General features: G+C 55.5%; 1 protein-coding gene across 1 annotated transcript in view; it reads left to right on the top strand.

The window, feature by feature from the left end:
* Window positions 1–17,996, top strand: part of CHD5 (chromodomain helicase DNA binding protein 5) — a 62,228-nt gene extending 44,232 nt beyond the window's left edge. The window contains exons 25-42 of the mRNA XM_079697963.1: window positions 77–249; window positions 771–945; window positions 1,393–1,485; window positions 1,683–1,771; window positions 2,046–2,179; window positions 2,626–2,770; window positions 3,130–3,289; window positions 5,552–5,631; window positions 5,878–6,010; window positions 11,384–11,473; window positions 12,105–12,242; window positions 12,512–12,620; window positions 14,697–14,829; window positions 15,237–15,432; window positions 16,595–16,758; window positions 16,873–16,987; window positions 17,093–17,146; window positions 17,925–17,996. Coding sequence (XP_079554089.1) covers window positions 77–249; window positions 771–945; window positions 1,393–1,485; window positions 1,683–1,771; window positions 2,046–2,179; window positions 2,626–2,770; window positions 3,130–3,289; window positions 5,552–5,631; window positions 5,878–6,010; window positions 11,384–11,473; window positions 12,105–12,242; window positions 12,512–12,620; window positions 14,697–14,829; window positions 15,237–15,432; window positions 16,595–16,758; window positions 16,873–16,987; window positions 17,093–17,100 — 2,135 coding nt within the window. The 3' untranslated portion in view covers window positions 17,101–17,146; window positions 17,925–17,996. The remainder of the gene's footprint in view (window positions 1–76; window positions 250–770; window positions 946–1,392; window positions 1,486–1,682; window positions 1,772–2,045; window positions 2,180–2,625; window positions 2,771–3,129; window positions 3,290–5,551; window positions 5,632–5,877; window positions 6,011–11,383; window positions 11,474–12,104; window positions 12,243–12,511; window positions 12,621–14,696; window positions 14,830–15,236; window positions 15,433–16,594; window positions 16,759–16,872; window positions 16,988–17,092; window positions 17,147–17,924) is intronic.
* The last annotated feature ends 533 nt before the right edge of the window (window positions 17,997–18,529 follow it).

The following is an 18,529-nucleotide window of genomic DNA, read 5'->3' as shown; positions in this document are numbered from 1 at the left end:
GGGAAGGGCCACTGTCTGGAATTTGTTCAGACAAATGCTGGGGGTCCCCCCAACTCTGCACCCTGTCTGCCCCCAGGTGACAACAAGGACGTGGAGGACAGCAGTGTGATCCACTATGATGACGCGGCCATCTCCAAGCTGCTGGACCGCAACCAGGACGCCACGGACGACACGGAGCTGCAGAACATGAACGAATACCTGAGCTCCTTCAAGGTGGCGCAGTACGTGGTGCGCGAGGAGGACGGCGTGGTAAGCCCCGCCCCTCCCCGGCCCCGCCCTCAAAGACCACGCCCCTCCCTTCCGCGGCTCCACCCATCTGCGGCCGCACCCCTACTGCAGCTTCTCCATCTACGCCGGGAACCGATTATCCCGAAGGCCGGCTCCCTGGTCTCTCCTGAGTGGGCCCTCCACCCTCCACGCGGACCCTGGGTGCTAATTATTCTTCCACGTGCCAGTTTTCCTTTTGAAACTGGGGGCCTCCTGAGGACAAGGGTGGGGCTTATTCTGTTCTATACCCCAGTGCCTGGCATAAGGCCAGGGAGTACTTGTGGAGTGAATGAATGAATGAATGAATGACCGCGGCAAGAGCAGGAAGAGGAAGAACATATGGGGCTGGGGGTGATCAGGGAAGGCTTCCCGGAGTAGGCAGGCTTTCCAGTTCCTCCTTGAGCCCCTAGAGGGTGAGATGTGGTAGAGGCAGCGAGGCCCCCTAGGGGCAGAGACGCGCGCCGGCCCCGCCCTCACGGAGCCCTCGGCACCTGCGTCCCCAGGAGGAGGTGGAGCGGGAGATCATCAAGCAGGAGGAGAACGTGGACCCTGACTACTGGGAGAAGCTGCTCCGGCACCACTACGAGCAGCAGCAGGAGGACCTGGCCCGCAACCTGGGCAAAGGCAAGCGCATCCGCAAGCAGGTCAACTACAACGACGCCTCCCAGGAGGACCAGGGTGCGTGCCCGGAGGGAGGGGAGGGCATCCCTGTGGCGGGAAGCCCTGGGGGCGGGGGAGGAGGAGCCGTGCGAAGTGGCCTGAGCCGGGAGGTGGTGGGGAGAGCTTCTCGGAGAAAGGGGGCTCCGGGGCAGGTGTGGGGTGTTGGGTGTTTGGGGGAACGCGATGGGTAGTGTGAACCGTGACTTCACGACTAGTGGTGTGGCTTTAAGCAAGCCTCAGTTTCTCCATCTGTAAAATAGGGACGACGATGGTATGAGGCCTTAGGGTGTAGGGCAGGGATGTAGGGATCCTACGGGAGCTCACAGGAGGTACACGAGGGCTGTTTTCGTTGTCACTGTTCTCGGGCTGGGGTGTAGGGGTTTGGTGTGGCCCTGGGTGTGGGGGGTTCGGGTGGGCTTCTGCCTGCACAGCTCACCCTGCACCCCTCTGCCTGACCCCCCACAGAGTGGCAGGACGAGCTCTCAGACAACCAGTCCGAATACTCCATTGGATCCGAGGACGAGGACGAGGACTTTGAAGAAAGGCCGGAAGGGCAGAGTGAGGCGCAGCGCCGGGCGGGGCCGCGCGGCGTGTCGGGAGCTGGTGGTCGGCGTGGGGAGCCCCGGGGGCCTCAGCACAAGCGTCCATCCTCCGGAGTGGGCCCTGAGGAGCCTGCTGTCCTGGGGCGAGCTGCTGGGTGGGTTGGGTCAGGACCCCGGGCCCGGCTGAGGGGTCCTGGCGGGCTGCTCCCCCAGGTGGACGGCGACAATCCAGGAGGCAGCTGAAGAGCGACAGGGACAAGCCCCTGCCCCCGCTTCTCGCCCGGGTCGGCGGCAACATTGAGGTGGGGGGCCTGCGTGCACCCGCTGCTCTCCCAGCTCCCCTTCCCCGGATTTCCCTCGTCCCTTTTCAGAGCAAAGAGATCTCCGCGCGGAGGAGGGGCGGGAGGGCTGGGGGGTCCCGCTGGGTCAGTGCCAAGCAGAGGTGGGCCTGGGCTGTGCCCCTCTGGGTCCTGCCCCCGCGGGAGGCCCCTGCTCCTCTGTGCTTCTCCCTTCCCTGTGCTTTTCTCCCTCGTCTCTGAATTCCCCGCTCCCTCACCCTGATCTCCGCCGGCCCAGGTGCTGGGCTTCAACGCCCGACAGCGGAAGGCCTTTCTGAACGCCATCATGCGCTGGGGCATGCCCCCCCAGGACGCCTTCAACTCCCACTGGCTGGTGCGGGACCTTCGCGGGAAGAGTGAGAAGGAGTTTAGGTAAAGGGGCTGAGGTGGTGGTCCAGGGCGTGGCCGCCCGCCCTGGAGCGGGCGGGCTCCGGCTGGGCGGGCCAGCACGATGGGTGGCGTTTCCGCCAGGTGAAGGGCATCTGGAGAGCTCACTGCTGTCTGATGTTGGCGTGCCTGGTGTCCAGGCCTGGGCAGGGCTCATTTGCAGAGAACGCTGACCAGTTCCCTCTGCCAGAGCGGCTGGTGTTAACGGCAGCGCAAAGGATCTGGGTTATCCGGGGCGGGGGCTGTCCCAGGAGGGTCCCCTGCCTGGGGGGCCTCTTCTGTCCTTCCCTGGGGCCTGACCCAGCCAGGCCTGGTTGGGAGGCAGGCGACGGGTGATGATTCCAGCCAGGAGGTCCCCCGGGGGTCCTGCCAGCCCTCTCAGAGGGTCCTGCCGCCCCCCACTCCCTGAGCCCCAGTCCCCCCCACCCCAGAGCCTATGTGTCCCTCTTCATGCGGCACCTGTGTGAGCCGGGGGCTGACGGCGCGGAGACCTTCGCAGACGGCGTGCCCCGCGAGGGCCTCTCCAGGCAGCACGTGCTCACGCGCATTGGGGTCATGTCACTAGTTAGGAAGAAGGTGGGTGAGTAGCCTTTGCTGGGCTTTTCCTGGCAGCCGACCACGGCCCAGGTGTGCCCCTGGGAGGTCAGCGGGCAGAGGGCAAGTGCCTGGCTGTCCAGGGTCTGAGTCAGGCTAGAGGCATGGACCCATGATGCCTCTCTGGGTGGAGAAGTCGGAGGGGGTGGGGACGGGCTGGGGGTAGGGGCTGGCAGGGGGGTTTGCAGTCAGAAGGGCATGTGGCTTGGCCAGCCTCGGGTGGAGGCGGCACCTCTGCCTCACCCCAAGCTTGGGATGCCCCCAGTCCCACGGGCCGCCCTGAGGCCCTCACTTCTGAGCTGCGACCACCTCCCTCCCCTCTTCCCTCCCACCTGCCCCAGGTTCAGGAGTTTGAGCACGTCAATGGGAAGTACAGCACCCCGGATTTGATCCCTGAGGGGCCCGAGGGCAAGAAGCCAGGCGAGGTCATCTCCTCGGATCCCAACACACCAGTGCCCGCCAGCCCTGCCCACCTTCTGCCTGCCCCGCTGGGCCTGCCAGGTCTGGGCTCTGTCGAGCAGGGGAGGGCACCTGGGTCACGGGAGGTGGTGAGACCCCACGTCCTCCCCACATCCCACAAGGGCTGGCCTCCCTCCCCGCCCAAAGCTTCTGGCTGCAGAAGTGTCACTCCCCTGAGAGCTTTTCTTTTTAATGACAGCTTTGAGATGTAGTTCACACACCACCGTGTTCCATCTTTAAAACTGTATTATCCAGTCGTTTCTGGTAGATTCATAGGATTGTGCAACCATTGCCTCTAATTCCAGAATGTTTTCATCACCCCAAAGAGAAACACATACTCATTAGCAGTGGCTCCACATTCCTTCTCCTCGTATCTTCCTCAGCAACCACTAATCTACTCTCCGTCTCTATGGGTTTGCCTATTCTGGACATTTCATGTAAATGAAATTATACACTATGTGGCCTTTTGTGCCTGGCTTCTTTCACTAGCATAATATTTTCCAGGTTCATCCATGTTGTAGGGTATCAGCACTTCATTCCTTTCTGTGGCCGAATCCTATTCCATTGTTTGGATCCACCACATTTTTTTTTTTTTTTTGCGGTACGCGGGCCTTTCACTGTTGTGGCCCCTCCCGCTGCGGAGCGCAGGCTCCGGACGCGCAGGCTTAGCGGCCATGGCTCATGGGCCCAGCCACTCCGCGGCATGTGGGATCTTCCTGGACCGGGGCACGAACCCGTGTTCCCTGCATCGGCAGGTGGACTCTCAACCACCGCGCCACCAGGGAAGCCCTGGATCCACCACATTTTGGGTATCCACTCATCAGCTGATGGATTTTGGGTTGTTTCTACCTTTTGGCTATTGTGGATAATATTGGGAGTAACATTGCTTTGAACTTTTGTGTTCAACTGAAAACAAGTGTCTTCATTTCTCTTGGGCGTATAGCTAGCAATGGAATCACCAGGTCACATGGTATAACATTTTGAGGAACTGCCAAACTTTTGCACAGCGACCACACCATTTTTCATTCCCACCAGCCACGTGTGAGGTTCCAGTTTCTCTACATCCTCACCAGCACTTATCTGACTTTTTGCTTACAGCCATCCTAGTGGGTGTGAAGGGGTGTTTCGTTGTGGTTTTCTTTTTTTTTTAATAAATAAATTATTTATTTATTTATTTTTGGCTGCCTTGGGTCTTCGTTGCTGCGCGCAGGCTTTCTCTAGTTGTGAAGAGCGAGGACTACTCTTTGTTGCGGTGTGCGGGCTTCCCATTGCGGTGACTTCTCTTGTTGCAGAGCACAGGCTCTAGATGCACGGGCTTCAATAGTTGTGGCACGTGGGCTCAGTAGTTGTGGCACGTGGGCTCAGTAGTTGTGGCCCACGGGTTTAGTGGCTCCGCGGCATGTGGGATCTTCCCGGACCAGGGCTCGAACCTGTGTCCCCTGCATTGGCAGGTGGTTTCTTAACCACTGCACCACCACGGAAGTCCCTCGTTGTGGTTTTGATTTGCATCTCTCTTTTGATTTGCATTTCTCTTTTGATTTGCATCTTTGATGGCTGAAGATGTTGAGAATCTTTTCATGTGCTTCCGGGCCATTTGTGCGTCTTCTTTGGAGAAATGGCATTTCAGATCCTTTGTCCTTCTTTAATGGGTTATTTGCCTTTTTGGTGATTCGTGTGTTTATCTGGGCAAAGCATCTTCTTCCCTCAGTCAGACCCCTCAGGCCAGGGGCGTCCTGCCTATCCCAGGTGACAGGTGCGGCCCCGAGAGGCTTAGCGCCTCTGAGGACATCCTGCTTCTGGGCACAAGTGCCCTCTAGTTTACTAGACACACCTAGTTTACTTCCTGGCCCCGTGTGCCTGTGGGCAAGTCCCTTCCCCTGTGAGGTAGTGACCACCTCCCAGGGCTACTCAGAGCACGTGGGTCACTGGCCCTTTGCAGGATCAAGAACTGACTCAACGTGGGGGAGGCACGTGGCCAGTCAACCAGCCTGGAAGCCGGGACCACACCCAGCCGTCCTGGCTGCTAGTCTGCGCCTCCACTTACCTCTCTTCCTGGCTTCCAGATGGGAGGCCCCCCCCTGCATGTAGCTCCGTCCTGTCGGCCCCTGGCTTTGGCCTCACTGGGCCCAGGGTCCTCCGAGGCTCCTCACGTTGCAGGCCTGGCCTGGGTGCTCTCGCTCACCTGGTTCACCTGTCCTTCCGGAGGTGCCGGGCCCAGGATCCTCTCTGACGCCCCATTTTCTGCCCTTCTCCCCCTCCCCGCCCCAGCTCACCTGTCTCACGCCGTCTCCCTTGATCTTTCAGACAAAATGGAAGCCCAGCTGGGCTACTTGGAAGAGAAGGAGCTGGGGGTGCAGAAGCCAAAGAAGCCCCCAGAAATCCAGGTATGGAAGATGCAGGTGTCTGGGCCCCTGTGGGATGGGGGTGGGTCTGGGGACCTTCTCAGGCCTTGCCCAGGCAGCTGTCACTCAGGCCCCCTGGTTCCAAGTTCGAGCCTCTGTGTCTGGGGAGCGGGTTGCAAGCAAAAGCAGTGGGAGCCGGGAGAGTGCGTTCCGAGCCCAGCACCCCTTCCCTGCCTCCACTCCTGTTGAGGCTCCAGGCCCCGCAGCTCCTGAGTCTGTCCTCCCTAGGCCCTGCCAACTGCCCTGGACAGAGCGGAGGGTGAGGACAAGCACGAGAACTCGGATGGCAAGGAGAGGGCCCGCGAGGAGCGACTGGAGGAGATGGAGAAGGCCCAGCCCTCCCCAGAGCAGCTGCCGAAAGGTGCGGGCTTCCACCTTGAGGCAGTGTCAGGCCTGGGTCAGAGAAGAGCGGCCAGGCCGCTCTCTACCCCGTCTCTCCCTGGCCGGGTGGTGGGCTGTGCATCGCTCTGTCCTAGCACCATAGGTCCCAGGGTGAGGGGAGAGCCAGGGGCTCAGTTCTCTACATGTGGGCTTTAACTTTTCCTGCTGTACAGCTTGGGGGTTATTGGGCTACATCTTTTTTATTTTTTAAAATAATTTTATTTATTTATTTTTGGCTACGTTGGGTCTTTGTTGCTGCGCGTGGGCTTTCTCCAGTTGCAACGAGCGGGGGCTGCTCTTCGTTGCAGTGCACGGGCTTCTCATTGCAGTGGCTTCTCTTGTTGTGGAGCATGGGCTCTAGGGTGCACGGTCTTCAATAGTTGTGGCTCGCGGGCTCTAGAGCACAGGCTCTAGAGCTTTGTTGCTCGGCAGCATGTGGGATCTTCCCGGACCAGGGCTTGAACCCATGTCCCCTGCATTGGCAGGCGGATTCTTAACCACTGCGCCTCCAGGGAAGCCCGGGCTACATCTTTTTATTAATTATTTCTGAATCAGTGGCCTCGTGGTCTGAACACATGAGTCTGTATAATATTGTTTTTATATGATACTGTTGAAACCTGCTTTCTGGCTTAATGTGGTCAGATCTTGTAAATGCTTATGTGTGCTTGAAAAGAATGTTTGTCCTTTCATTGCTGGGTGTAAGGTTCTAAATATATGCATTAGATCATTATGCTGTTCAGATTTTTTAATATCCTTACTTATTTTTGGTTTGCTTTGATCAGTCACATCTGAGAGACTTGTGTTAAAATCTCTCACTGTGAGTGTGGGTTAGTCTCTGTCCTCGTAAGGCCAGATTTTGTTTCGTATAGTTTGGGATTGGGTTGTTAGGTGCATATTGGTTCAGGTTTTTTATAATTTTCTGGTGAAGTGTTTCTGTTTATTATGTAATAACCTTCTTATCCCTCCTGATACTTTTTGCTTTAAGGTTCATTTAGGCTGATTTGGATTGAGCTTATTTTTGTTTAGTATACACTTGGTGTATTTTTTTTTTTTTCTTTTTGGCCATACTGTGCAGCATGCGGGATCTTAGTTCCCTGACCAGAGATTGAACCTGGGCCCCCTGCAGTGGAAGCGCAGAGTCCTAACCACTGGACCGCCAGGGAATTCCCACACTTGGTGTATTTTTTTCTATCCTTTTACTTAAAAGTATAAATAAAAACTTTATTGTGATATAATTCACATTCCATACAGTTCACCCATTTAAAGTATATCATTCAGTAGTTTTTATATATTCACAGCATTGTAAAATCATCAACACAATTAATTGTAGAACATTTTCATCATTCCAGAAAGAAACCCTATGCCCATTAGCCCATTTTCTCCTCCCCACAGCCTGTGGCAATCACTAATTTATTTTCTGTCTCTTTGGATTTGCCTGCTCTGGACATTTCATATAAATGGAATCATAAAATATATGCCTTTTTATGTGTGACTTCTTTCACTAAGCATAGTGTTTTCAAGGTTCATCAGTTTTGTACCATGTATTGGAACTTCATTCCTTTTTGCTGAATAACATTCTACTCTGTGGATAGACCATATTTTATTTTCCCATTCATCAGTTGATGGACTAACCCAACATCAGTTGGGTTATTTTGCCTTTTGGCTATTATGAATAATGCTGCTGTGAACATTTGTATATAGGTATTTGTGTGGACATAGATTTCAGTTCTCTTGGATATATACATAGGAGTGGAATTGTTGGATCGTATGGTAACTCTAATATTTTGAGGAACTGCCAGATTGTTTGCTACAGTGGCTGCACCACTTTACATTCCCACCAGCAGTGTATAGTTTTCCAATTTCTCCACATCCTGGCCAACACTTGTTATTATCTCTCTTTTTGATTATAACCATCCTAGTGGGTGAAAAGTCATAGCTCAAGTGGTTTTGATTTGTATTTCCCTTCTGTGTAAAGATGTTGAGTATCTTTTCAAGTGTTATTAGCCATTTGTACATTTTTGCTGGAGAAATGTCTTTTCAGATCCTTTTGTCCATTTTTTAATTGGGTTATTTGTCTTTTTATTATTGAGTTATGAGTTCTTTATAATACATGTTCCACATCAGATATGGTGATTTGCAAGTATTTTCTTCAATTTCTTAATTTTTAATCTATCTGTATAATTAAGTTTTAGGTATATCTTTTGTAAACAGTATATGGTGGGATTTGTTGTTTTAAATCTAATCATAGAATCTCTACCTTTTAGCTGGCAAATTTAATCTTGTTACATTTATTGTAATAGCTAGGTATTTGGAGGAATTTCTACTCTTATTTTGTGCTTTACATCACCGTTGCCTTTTCTTTTTTCTCCTGACACCTCTTGGATTGATCACATTTTCTTTCTATTTTCCCCCTTTCCTCTAGACTTCTTTGGAAGGTTTACAGTCAGTTCTATTTTGTACTCTTAAATTTTTAGCATGTCACCTCCTGAATACTATAAGGACTGTAGGCAACTTTAGCTCTGATGCACTCCCTTTTCATCTGCCATGTGCTGTTGCTTATTTCTAAAAGTTTTGTGTTTGCTTGTTTGTTCATTGTTGCTTTGTTCAGTGTCCTCCTTCCCAAAATACACCTTTCAATGGTGCTTTTAGCAAATTTCTGTGGATGGCAAATTCTCTCATTATGTGTTATTTTTCCTTTACATCTTACTGTATTTTTCTTGAATAATAGCAGAATTCGAGGTGGGATAGGGGTTTTCCCTCAGCACTTGAAGATGTTATTTCTTTTGTATTCTGGCTTCCATTGTGCTGAGAAGGCTGCTCTCAGGGTAACTGCTGCTCCTTTGTAGGAAACCTGCCTTTTCTATCTTTCCTAACACAGAAAGACCATTTGTAAGATACTCTGTTTGTCTTTGGTCATGTGCAATTTCACAACAATGAAATTTTTATTTATCCTGCTTATGACTGACTGTGATTCTGTGATTCTTTTTTTTTTTTTTTTTTTTTTTTTTACTGACTGTGATTCTTACAGCTGAGTGTTGTGTCTTCTATTGGTTATCGGCAGATTCTCAGTCACTCCCTCACTGAATGTTATCTTCCCTCCCATTATGTTTATTTTCTCCTGGCATTCCTCTTACTCATCAATTCATTCCTTCACCCAACAAATACATAGTGAAGGCCTGCTGTGTGTTGGGGGCTGTCCTAGGCTCTGGGGACACAGACAGTGAACCAAAGCCAAAGCCTTCACATGGACTTTGTATTCTACTGGGGACCCAGGTGATCAGCAGTAAGCACAATTGGGTCTTGTTCAATAACAGACTCCAAATGCAATGAAGAAAAGAAAGCAGGTACAAGGTTTGTGAAAGGGGGAGGCAGACGTGTCTTTCACATCTTTTACTTTTTTGTTTCCTGTTTCTCTGCAAGGCTTTTTGAGTCATCCTCAGATCTAGCTTCAGTTCCTACTTTCTTTTATACAGCTATTCATTTGTATTATTTTCTATGGTTGCAAAACAAATGATTACAAATTTAGCAGCATGAAGCAACACCCGTGTATTGGCTCACAGTTGCATGGGTCAGAAGTCTGGGGTGGTGTGGCGGGTTCCCTGCCAAGGGACTTGCAAGACTGAAGTCAAGGCATTGGCTGAGCCGAGTTCTCATCTGAAGGCTTGGGGGAAAATCTGCTTCCAAGCTCATTCTTGCTGTTGGCCGACTTCAGCTCCTTGAGGTTGGAGGACTGAGGCCTCCTTTGCTGGCTCTCAGCTGGGGGGCCATGCTTAGCACCTAGAAGCTGCCCACGTTGCTTGCCACGGGGCTCACTCCATCTTCAAGCCAGCAGTGGTGCACCAGTCCCCCTCAGGCTTCAGATCTCTGACATCCTTTTCTGTGACCATTCAGAGAAAACTCTGCTTTTAAAGGGCTGGTGTGATGAGGTCAGGCCCACCTGGATAATCTCCCTCTTTTAAGATCACCTGTGCCTCATCGCATGACCTTCTCAGGGGAGCAGAATCCATCACATTCACAGTCCTGATGACTATGTACAAGGCTTGTTCTCCAGGGCCAGGAAGTCGTGAGGATGTCTTAGAAATCTGCAAGGAGATGTCTAAAATGTTAGTGATTATGTATTTCATTTCTAGAAATTTTATCTGGCTTTTTCTACTTCCATTTTTTTTTTTGATTTGTCTTTTCTTACGGATTCTCTTCCTTTTTTTTCTCTCTGTCTGGCTGTGGGTATTGTTTTCTGAGTTTCATTTGGGTGCATCTTCATCAGAGATTGTTTTATCCATGAGAACCCATGTCATTCCTGGGTAGCAGGAAATGTCTCACCTTCTATTTCCATGAAGCCCAGGGCCTAGTGGTCTCACTAGTGACTTGGCTGGTCTGGGACCAGTCTGTATGGCACAATTCAGATTCCACAGCCTGCATGCCTTTGTGTTGGGTTTGGACCCTCACTGGGGGCTTTCTGCCCCCTAGATTCCATGTGGGAGCCAGGCTTCCTCAGCTTGGCCATGAGCTGGCGGATGGAACTTTCCCTCTTTTGCAGAGAGCACAGCAGTTGGAGGGTGTTGGTTCATTGGTTTAATTCCAGTTCTCTGCATCTCTGGGGCTTGCGGCCTCATCCTTCCTGTCTGGTGTTGAGACACAGCTGGAGCCCCCCAGGCCTCTTCCTGGTGTCCAGTCACCCTCTGCCTAGGCCCTCAGCATATGCTTCTCGAGCTTTGAGTTTCCATTCATTTATGGCACCTGGCAATTTCCTTTTCTTCTTGTGTGTGCACCTGTGTTTTTTTTTTTTTTTCCTGTATGTGGGCCTCTCACTGTTGCGGCCTCTCCAGTTGCGGAGCACAGGCTCTGGACACGCAGGCTCAGCGGCCATGGCTCACGGGCCCAGCCGCTCTGCGGCATGTGGGATCCTCCCGAACCAGGGCACGAACCCGTGTCCCCTGCATCAGCAGGCGGACTCAACCACTGCGCCACCAGGGAAGCCCCCGTGTGTTTTTTTAATGTGATAGATATTGCCTGACATTTCTGGGTGTCTGTAGGAGGGGTTTTGTGTTAACGAAGGCCTGACATCTTGCCAGAACTTTGAGTCCTCTGGTTATCATTGTGGTAGGGAGGGTTCGGAGACGGTGCCTTGAGAAGTTTGGGGGGAGGGTGCTGCCGGGATGGGTGGGTGGGGTGAGGTCCCGCCCCCACCCTGCCTCCCCAGAGAACCCTCCCTGATGGCACCTGTTGGACTTCTGAGTAAGATGATGGAGAGGATTCCTTTCATGGCTAAAGCACTGTTGGGAAGCCACCAGCCCGGAGTCTCCTCTGCCCTTCCGGACCCCTCCCCACTCTGTGAACACACTTTGTCTTGCAGAAGAAGTGCTTGCTGAGAAGGAGAAGATTCTGGACAAGCTGGAGCTGAGCTTGATTCACAGCAGAGGCGATGGCAGTGATTTCAGGCCAGGTTTGGGGCTCTTGCATGTGCTCTGGCCTGTGTCCCTTGGTCTCTTGAGGGAACCATCTGGAGCCTCTTGGGCCTCTTGCAGCCTCCTGGGTACCGTCCCCTTGGCCCCAGGCCCTGATCAGAGCTGCTGGGTGGGAGCCTGGACTCGCCAGCCCCTCAGGGGACAGACCCTCCACCTCCTTTCTCCTGACCCCTCCTGTGGCCCCGGCCACCACCAGGAGGAAGGAGAGCTGGTCATAGAGTTTGGCCTAGAGCATTTGGGGTTCAGCTGGAAGCCTGTGTCCTTCTAAGTGCTGGAATGTTCTGGAACAGTCGTCCCCAGATCACAGTCCCAAGGCGGCACTGCCCTCCTTCAACATAAGCTGCATTTTCACAGTCCCCCGCATCCCCCCTGTCCCCAGGTGGTCCTGCCTTGGTGGAGGGACACTCAGGCTTGGAGCAGCCCTCCCTGCTCAGGATGGAGAGAGGGGGCTGCTGGCTTGTCTGTTTCAAATCCCTTTGGGCAGTGAGCCCCTTGCGGGTGGGGAGATATGATTCCCGCTTGCCTTTGGGTCCCCAGTGCTTGGGGGAAAGAGGCCCCTGGGCAGTGCCTTTGGGACGGATAGATGAAGGTGGGTCTGTCCTCCCACAGATGACACCAAAGCCGAGGAGAAGGAGCCCATTGAAACACAGCAAAATGGTGACAAAGAGGAAGATGAGGAGGGGAAGAGGGAGGACAAGATCGGGAAGTTCAAGTTCATGTTCAACATTGCAGACGGGGGCTTCACAGGTACTGGGGTGGGGCCGTGGGCAGAGAGCTGTGCCTGTTTGTGTCGCAGGCTTCCTGATGGTGGGTCCCAGGAGTCTGGGCAGATGGTTATATTATACTAACGTGTGAATGGTTGACAAAAATCTGCAGCATAACCTTTCCTAGTAACACTGGAACACTGAACCTCTCGGGGTGGGGAGATGGCAGGTAGTGAGGGAGAGGCTTTCCTAGGCCCACCTCTGTGGGGGCTGGGGGGCACCTCATTCTGCTTCCCTTGGCTGGCTTCCCAGAGCTACACACACTGTGGCAAAACGAGGAACGTGCTGCTGTGTCCTCGGGGAAAATCTACGACATCTGGCACCGGCGCCACGACTACTGGCTGCTGGCAGGCATCGTGACGTATCCTTGGCCAAGCCGGGCTGGGCAGGACTGTGGTCTGTTCACCTGTGGACCTCAGGGAGGGGTGTGGGGCTTGTGAGGTGAGGAGTCAGGGGCTGGTGCTCCTAACCAGGTGCCAGGGACCCTTTCCTGGTGACGATGACAGTGACCGTGATTGTAACGGTAGCTTGTCCCTTTTTTCTTTTTTTTGTGGTACGCGGGCCTCTCAGTGCCGTGGCCTCTCCCGTTGCGGAGCACAGGCTCCGGAAGCGCAGGCTCAGCGGCCATGGCTCACAGGCCCAGCCGCTCTGTGGCATGTGGGATCCTCCCGGACCGGGGCACGAACCCGTGTCCCCTGCATCGGCAGGCAGACTCTCAACCACTGCGCCACCAGGGAAGCCCAGCTTGTCCCTTTATACTCAATACTCCATCCTCACAGCAGCCTTCCCAAAGGGTCACTACTACGATTCCCGTTACACAGAGGAGGAAACGGGTGCTCAGAGAGGCCAAGTGACTTGCTCAGGGACACACAGCCCTTCCATCTGACTCCACAACCAATGCTCCTAATTCCTACCTGATACAGACCTCACCTCCTCCCCCTGATGACACCTGAAGGGTGCTTCACCATTTAGGAAGGCTTTCATTCATTCATTCATTCTTCAATTCCATCTTTACTGATCACCTGTCTTGTGCCAGGCACGGAGGATGCAGCCATGAACACAACAGCCCCAAATCTCTGTCTACCCGGAGCTCACATCCTACTGGGGGGAGATGGCGAACGGCATAAGTTAGCAAAGTGTGGGGTTCAGGGAACACGATAAAGGGAGGATGGGCAAAGGGAGCTTTGTGGGTGGGGTTTGCCTGTAATGTGGGAAGGTCAGAGAAGGCGACATTGAGTACAGACCTCCCAGAGACAAGGAGAGGGCCACACAGCTTCCCCGGGGGGAGCCACCCAGCAAAGCCGGCCTTCATGACGGCCTGGAGTGGGGCTGGTTATTATAACGAGAGGTGGAAAGTTGTAGATCAGGGGTCGGCAGACCTTTCCTGGGAGGGGCCGGGGAGTGGATATTTCAGGCTTTGCAGAGGACGCCTCCAGTCTGCCATGGTAGCAGAAGTAGCCACAATACGTTAACCAACAAGTGTGGCCGTGTTCCAATAAAACTTTATTTACAAAAACAGGCTGTGGGCCGGATTTGGCCTGTGGGCCCAGTCGTGGAGGTTAAGATGCTTGCAGCCAGCCTGCCCGGGTTTGAATCCTGACTCTACCCCTCACTGACTGTGGGACTTTGGGCAAGAAAACTGCGTTGTGTTTCTTTGTTCCCTCTGAAGGCTCCAGCGGAGGCCCCTTCCTTGCCTGTCCCCAGCTCCTGGTGGCGGCTGTCAGTCCTTGGCGTCCCTTGGCTTACAGCTGCACCATTCCAGTCTCTGCCTCTGTTGTCACCCACATGGCCTTCTTACTTGGGTGTCTCTCTGTGTCCAAATTTTCTCCTCTTACAAGGACATCAGTCACTGGATTAGCGCCCACTGTCTCCCAGGATGACCCCTTCTTTTTTTTTTTTTCTTTTTTTTTGCGGTATGCGGGCCTCTCACTGTTGTGTGGCCTCTCCCGTTGCGGATCACAGGCTCCGGACGCGCAGGCTCAGCAGCCACGGCTCGCGGGCCCAGCCGCTCTGCGGCATGTGGGATCCTCCCGGACCGGGGCACGAACCCGTGTCCCCTGCATCGGCAGGCAGACTCTCAACCACTGCGCCACCAGGGAAGCCCGGATGACCCCTTCTTAATCTGATGACACCTGGAAATAACCTATTTCCAAATAGGGTCACAGCCACAGGTGCTGGGGGTTAGGACTCGGATGTTTCCATCCTCTGGGTTTTGGGGATGAAGGAGTTTATCTGATGAAGCCTCGGTGCCATGTCTGGCCTCCTTGGGGCCCCTGTCGGTGTCCACTGATTGTCAAGTCACCCTTGTCCACGTGTTCATCTTGCAGCCAAGTTTAATGACTGTTTGGAGAGCACAAAGCCAGGGCGCCAAACCCCAGGCTGGTCTCCCGCCCCCCCACCCCATGGCCAGGTTTGCCCTTAACGGTGCCCCACCCAGGCACGGCTATGCCCGTTGGCAGGACATCCAGAATGACCCGAGATACATGATCCTCAACGAGCCCTTCAAGTCCGAGATCCACAAGGGCAACTACCTGGAGATGAAGAACAAGTTCCTGGCCCGCAGGTTCAAGGTCAGTCCTTGGCAGGGCCAGAGGCTGGGGGCGGGGTGCTGCGAGAGGGCAGGTTACATGAAGGTCTGGGGCAAAGAAATGAGCAAGCAGCACCCCCCCCGCCTCCCCCCGGTATATCTGGATGCGGGCCAGACTGTCCAGGAAAGGGAGTCATTTAGTCCGTCAACGAACAGGTGCTGGGTCCTTGCTCCGGGCCAGGCCCCACTGGGCGAGTGTCCCTGCCCTGGGTGGTGGGTGCAGAGAACTCAGCTTGGCACGGGCTCTAAGGGGTGGCCCAGAGGGTGGACAGCCGGGTGAGGGTGTGTGTCCTTCCCTGCTTTCCGCCAGAGCCTTGGCCTGCGGGGGTGGGTGCTGGCGGAGGGGGGCCAGGCCAGCGCTCAGTCCCTCCCCTCCCCCCGCCCCCTCAGCTGCTGGAGCAGGCGCTGGTCATCGAGGAGCAACTCCGGAGGGCCGCGTACCTCAACATGACCCAGGACCCCAACCACCCCGCCATGGCCCTCAATGCCCGCCTGGCCGAGGTGGAGTGCCTTGCTGAGAGCCACCAGCACCTGTCCAAGGAGTCCCTCGCCGGGAACAAGCCTGCCAATGCCGTCCTGCACAAGGGTGAGCGAGCCTGTTCCCTGGAGGGGGGCCCACCTGCCTTGCTCCTGCCCAGCGGCTCCTGCCCCCCAGGTGGGGGCGTGGGGCTGGGGACAGGACATCAGAGGGGACAGGCTGTCATCCAGCCTCTGCTCTTACCTGTGGGGAAAGCGAGGCCTTTGCTTTTCTAGCCTTTTGCGGAAGCTCAGCGCCGTGCAGGCCCTGGATGGGGGGTAGGTGACATAGAAGACTATTAAGTTGTACAAGCTCGTTTATCGAGCCTTGACAATATGTTTTTTTTTTTATTTAATATTTTTTTAGTGAGAGGAGAGGACCTCTAGAGGAGAGGACCTTTTTCAAATTAAAAAAAAAAATTTTTTATTGGAGTGTAGTTGGTTTACAGTGTCGTGTTAGTTTCAGGTGTACAGCAAAGTGAATCAGTTGTCCATATACATATGTCCACTCTCTTTTAGATCCTTTTTCCATACAGGTCATTTCAGAGTACAGAGTAGAGTTCCCTGTGCTGTACAGTAGGTCCTTGTTAGTTTTCTGTGTTTTATGTAGTCGTGTGTGTGTGTCAGTCCCAGTCTCCCATCTTATGACAATATGCTTTAAATACGTTCTCTCTTTAATTCTTGTAATATCTTTAAGTGGTGAGGTTTCTCATCCCATTTTAAAGTCGGTGCTCGGGGAGGTGAAGTAGTTGCCCAAGGTGTCCCGGGGTTCACATCTTTGACCCTCGTGCTCCAGATCCTGAGGAAGTTCCCAGGCTGCTTAGGGGGAGGGGGTGAGCCAAGCTCACGTGAGGGACCCTGGACTCTGCGGCCCCCCGCTGCCTGGGAGAAGTTTCCTGAGGCTGCCCTGTCTTGGGCGCGGACCCTGTCCCCCGCGGTGGCCAGCGCTGCAGGCCTCCCTGGGAGCCAGGAGGCTGGCTGAGGGCCCAGAGGGAAGCCCAGCGTTGGGTCAGGGTTCCTGGCTGTCATCTCTGCAGCCCTCGGGCTGGGAGAAGCTGTTGGGAAAACCGGGCTCTTGTCCAGCAGCCGGCGGGGCTCTGCCTGGCTGGCTGGGAGGGCCGGGTGAAGGGCGCCCCCTGGTGTCCGCTGCGCGGGTGCAGTAACAGCGACACAGCCTGGTAGCTAAGTGCCCGCCTGGGTGCCGCGCCCCGCGCCTCCCCTTCCCTCCCCAGTCCTGAACCAGCTGGAGGAGCTGCTGAGCGACATGAAGGCGGATGTGACGCGCCTGCCCTCCATGCTGTCCCGCATCCCCCCGGTGGCCGCCCGTCTCCAGATGTCAGAGCGCAGCATCCTGAGCCGCCTGACCAACCGAGCCGGGGACCCCACCATTCAGCAGGTCAGGGCCGGCCTGCGCCCTGGCCCCAGCCCCCCACGCACGTCCTGGGCGCCCTGGGTGGGGGCTCGGGCCGGTGCGGGACTTGGACCTTTAAACCTGAGTCCTTGCCTCCAGGGCGCTTTCGGCTCTTCCCAGATGTACAGCAACAACTTTGGGCCCAACTTCCGGGGCCCTGGACCGGGAGGGATTGTCAACTACAACCAGATGCCCCTGGGGCCCTATGTGACCGGTAGGTGCCCGTCTGCTTCCGGGCGGCATGGGCAGGGGCGCCCGCGGGGCCCCAGCCGGCCCCCCGCCTCCCCAGGCAAGCCGAGCTTTCCTCTCTTTGCCGCAGATATCTAGCCGTCCCCGAGATTTCCCTCTGCTGCCGGGCTCGTTTCCAGTGGAGGTGAGGCCGCTCGTGGGCGCTGCGCCGTCCCTTGTCCCTCCTTGGCTTGGCGAGTCAGGCCAGGCCAGTACAGGCCCTGGTCCCTGTGCTTCTTCACGGCCCTGGGGCCTCGCCCCTCCACGCTCGGGGACTGTCTTGGGGCCTGTGTGTCTTCCTAGGCTTCCAGACGCTTCCCCCGGGAGCCTGGGGGGGCAGCACACGGCAGGGTGGGTGCACGTGGGCGTGCTCCCCTGTGTACACACGTGCGTCTGTGCGCCGGTGTGTTGGTGTGCGTGCGTGAGCCCGGCAGTGAGTCAGGGACCGTTGCCCCCAGCCTGGAACCCTGACTCCACTGTTGTGCCTGCGCTTTCCTGCCGGGTGGTGGATGCCCTGGGACGTCACCTCCCCCCAGCCCCTGCCCAGGACCGGGAGGGTGGCTCAGCGTGTGTGCGGCTCAGTGTTTACCGGCTGGGAGAGGGTTTTAGTCCTGAGAAACCACCAGTCCGCTGTGGCCTCCTCCGCCCCGCTGACAGCGCCCGCTAAGCTGTGTGTCCCATCAGAACCTCGGCTTTGGCGCGGAGGCTCGGGGGCGGGGCTGTTCCGGACAGGCTGCTCCTTGGGGGCCCCGCCGCCTCCACTCCCCGGTGTGGCCGTGGCCCGAGGCTGGGAGGTCTGGGCTGTGGGACCCCCTGCTGTCAGTTGGCCACGACAGGTCGTAGTGGGTGATCTAGGGTGTTGGGTGCCACCCCCGTGGGGACCCGAGCACCCAGCTATGTGACCTGTGATCTGCCTCTTGCAGCCGCGCCTGCCGGGCGCCCTGCCCGACCCCCGCAGGAGAGAAAAGCTGCCACCTTTCTAGAGCCACGCCACCCGAGGACAGAAAGGGAAATGGAGAAATGCCACCTCGTGGGGACAAGGCCGCCTGAGCCCAGAAGTGCCACCCAAGTGCTCCCACACCACCCGGGACGCACCCCTCGGCCACCTCTGCCAGGACGACTTCCTAGAAGAGATTTCATTTCTTTGTACATCTTTTGCACTTTCCTGTTGAAGACTTGAACAAGTTTGTCTTGATAAAAGTTGAGTGAGCGTGGAGGAGTCTGACTTGCAGCACGTATGTCTCTCTCTGCCGACGGGTTCCGGACCTGAAGGGAAGCTCCTGGGAGCCCAGAGGCCGCCCACAGACTTGGCCTGGCTGAGGAGGGTGAGGTGTCTGCCCCCATCCCCCCATCCCGTCTGCACCATGCTCCAGCCCCTTGCCCATGAGGCCCCCCGGTGCTAGGTGGGTCAGGACTGGGGAACTGGCCGGCCTGAGGGTAGAGACCTGGCTGACGCCCAGGTCAGCCCAGGCTGCTTCCTGCAAGGCTGGAGACCACCAAGTATGTGCTGTCTCCGTGGGACAGGTGT

This window comes from Hyperoodon ampullatus (assembly GCF_949752795.1).
Source record: "Hyperoodon ampullatus genome assembly, chromosome: 2".
Taxonomy (NCBI): domain Eukaryota; kingdom Metazoa; phylum Chordata; class Mammalia; order Artiodactyla; family Ziphiidae; genus Hyperoodon; species Hyperoodon ampullatus.
This window is presented reverse-complemented; position numbering and strand designations above follow the sequence as displayed.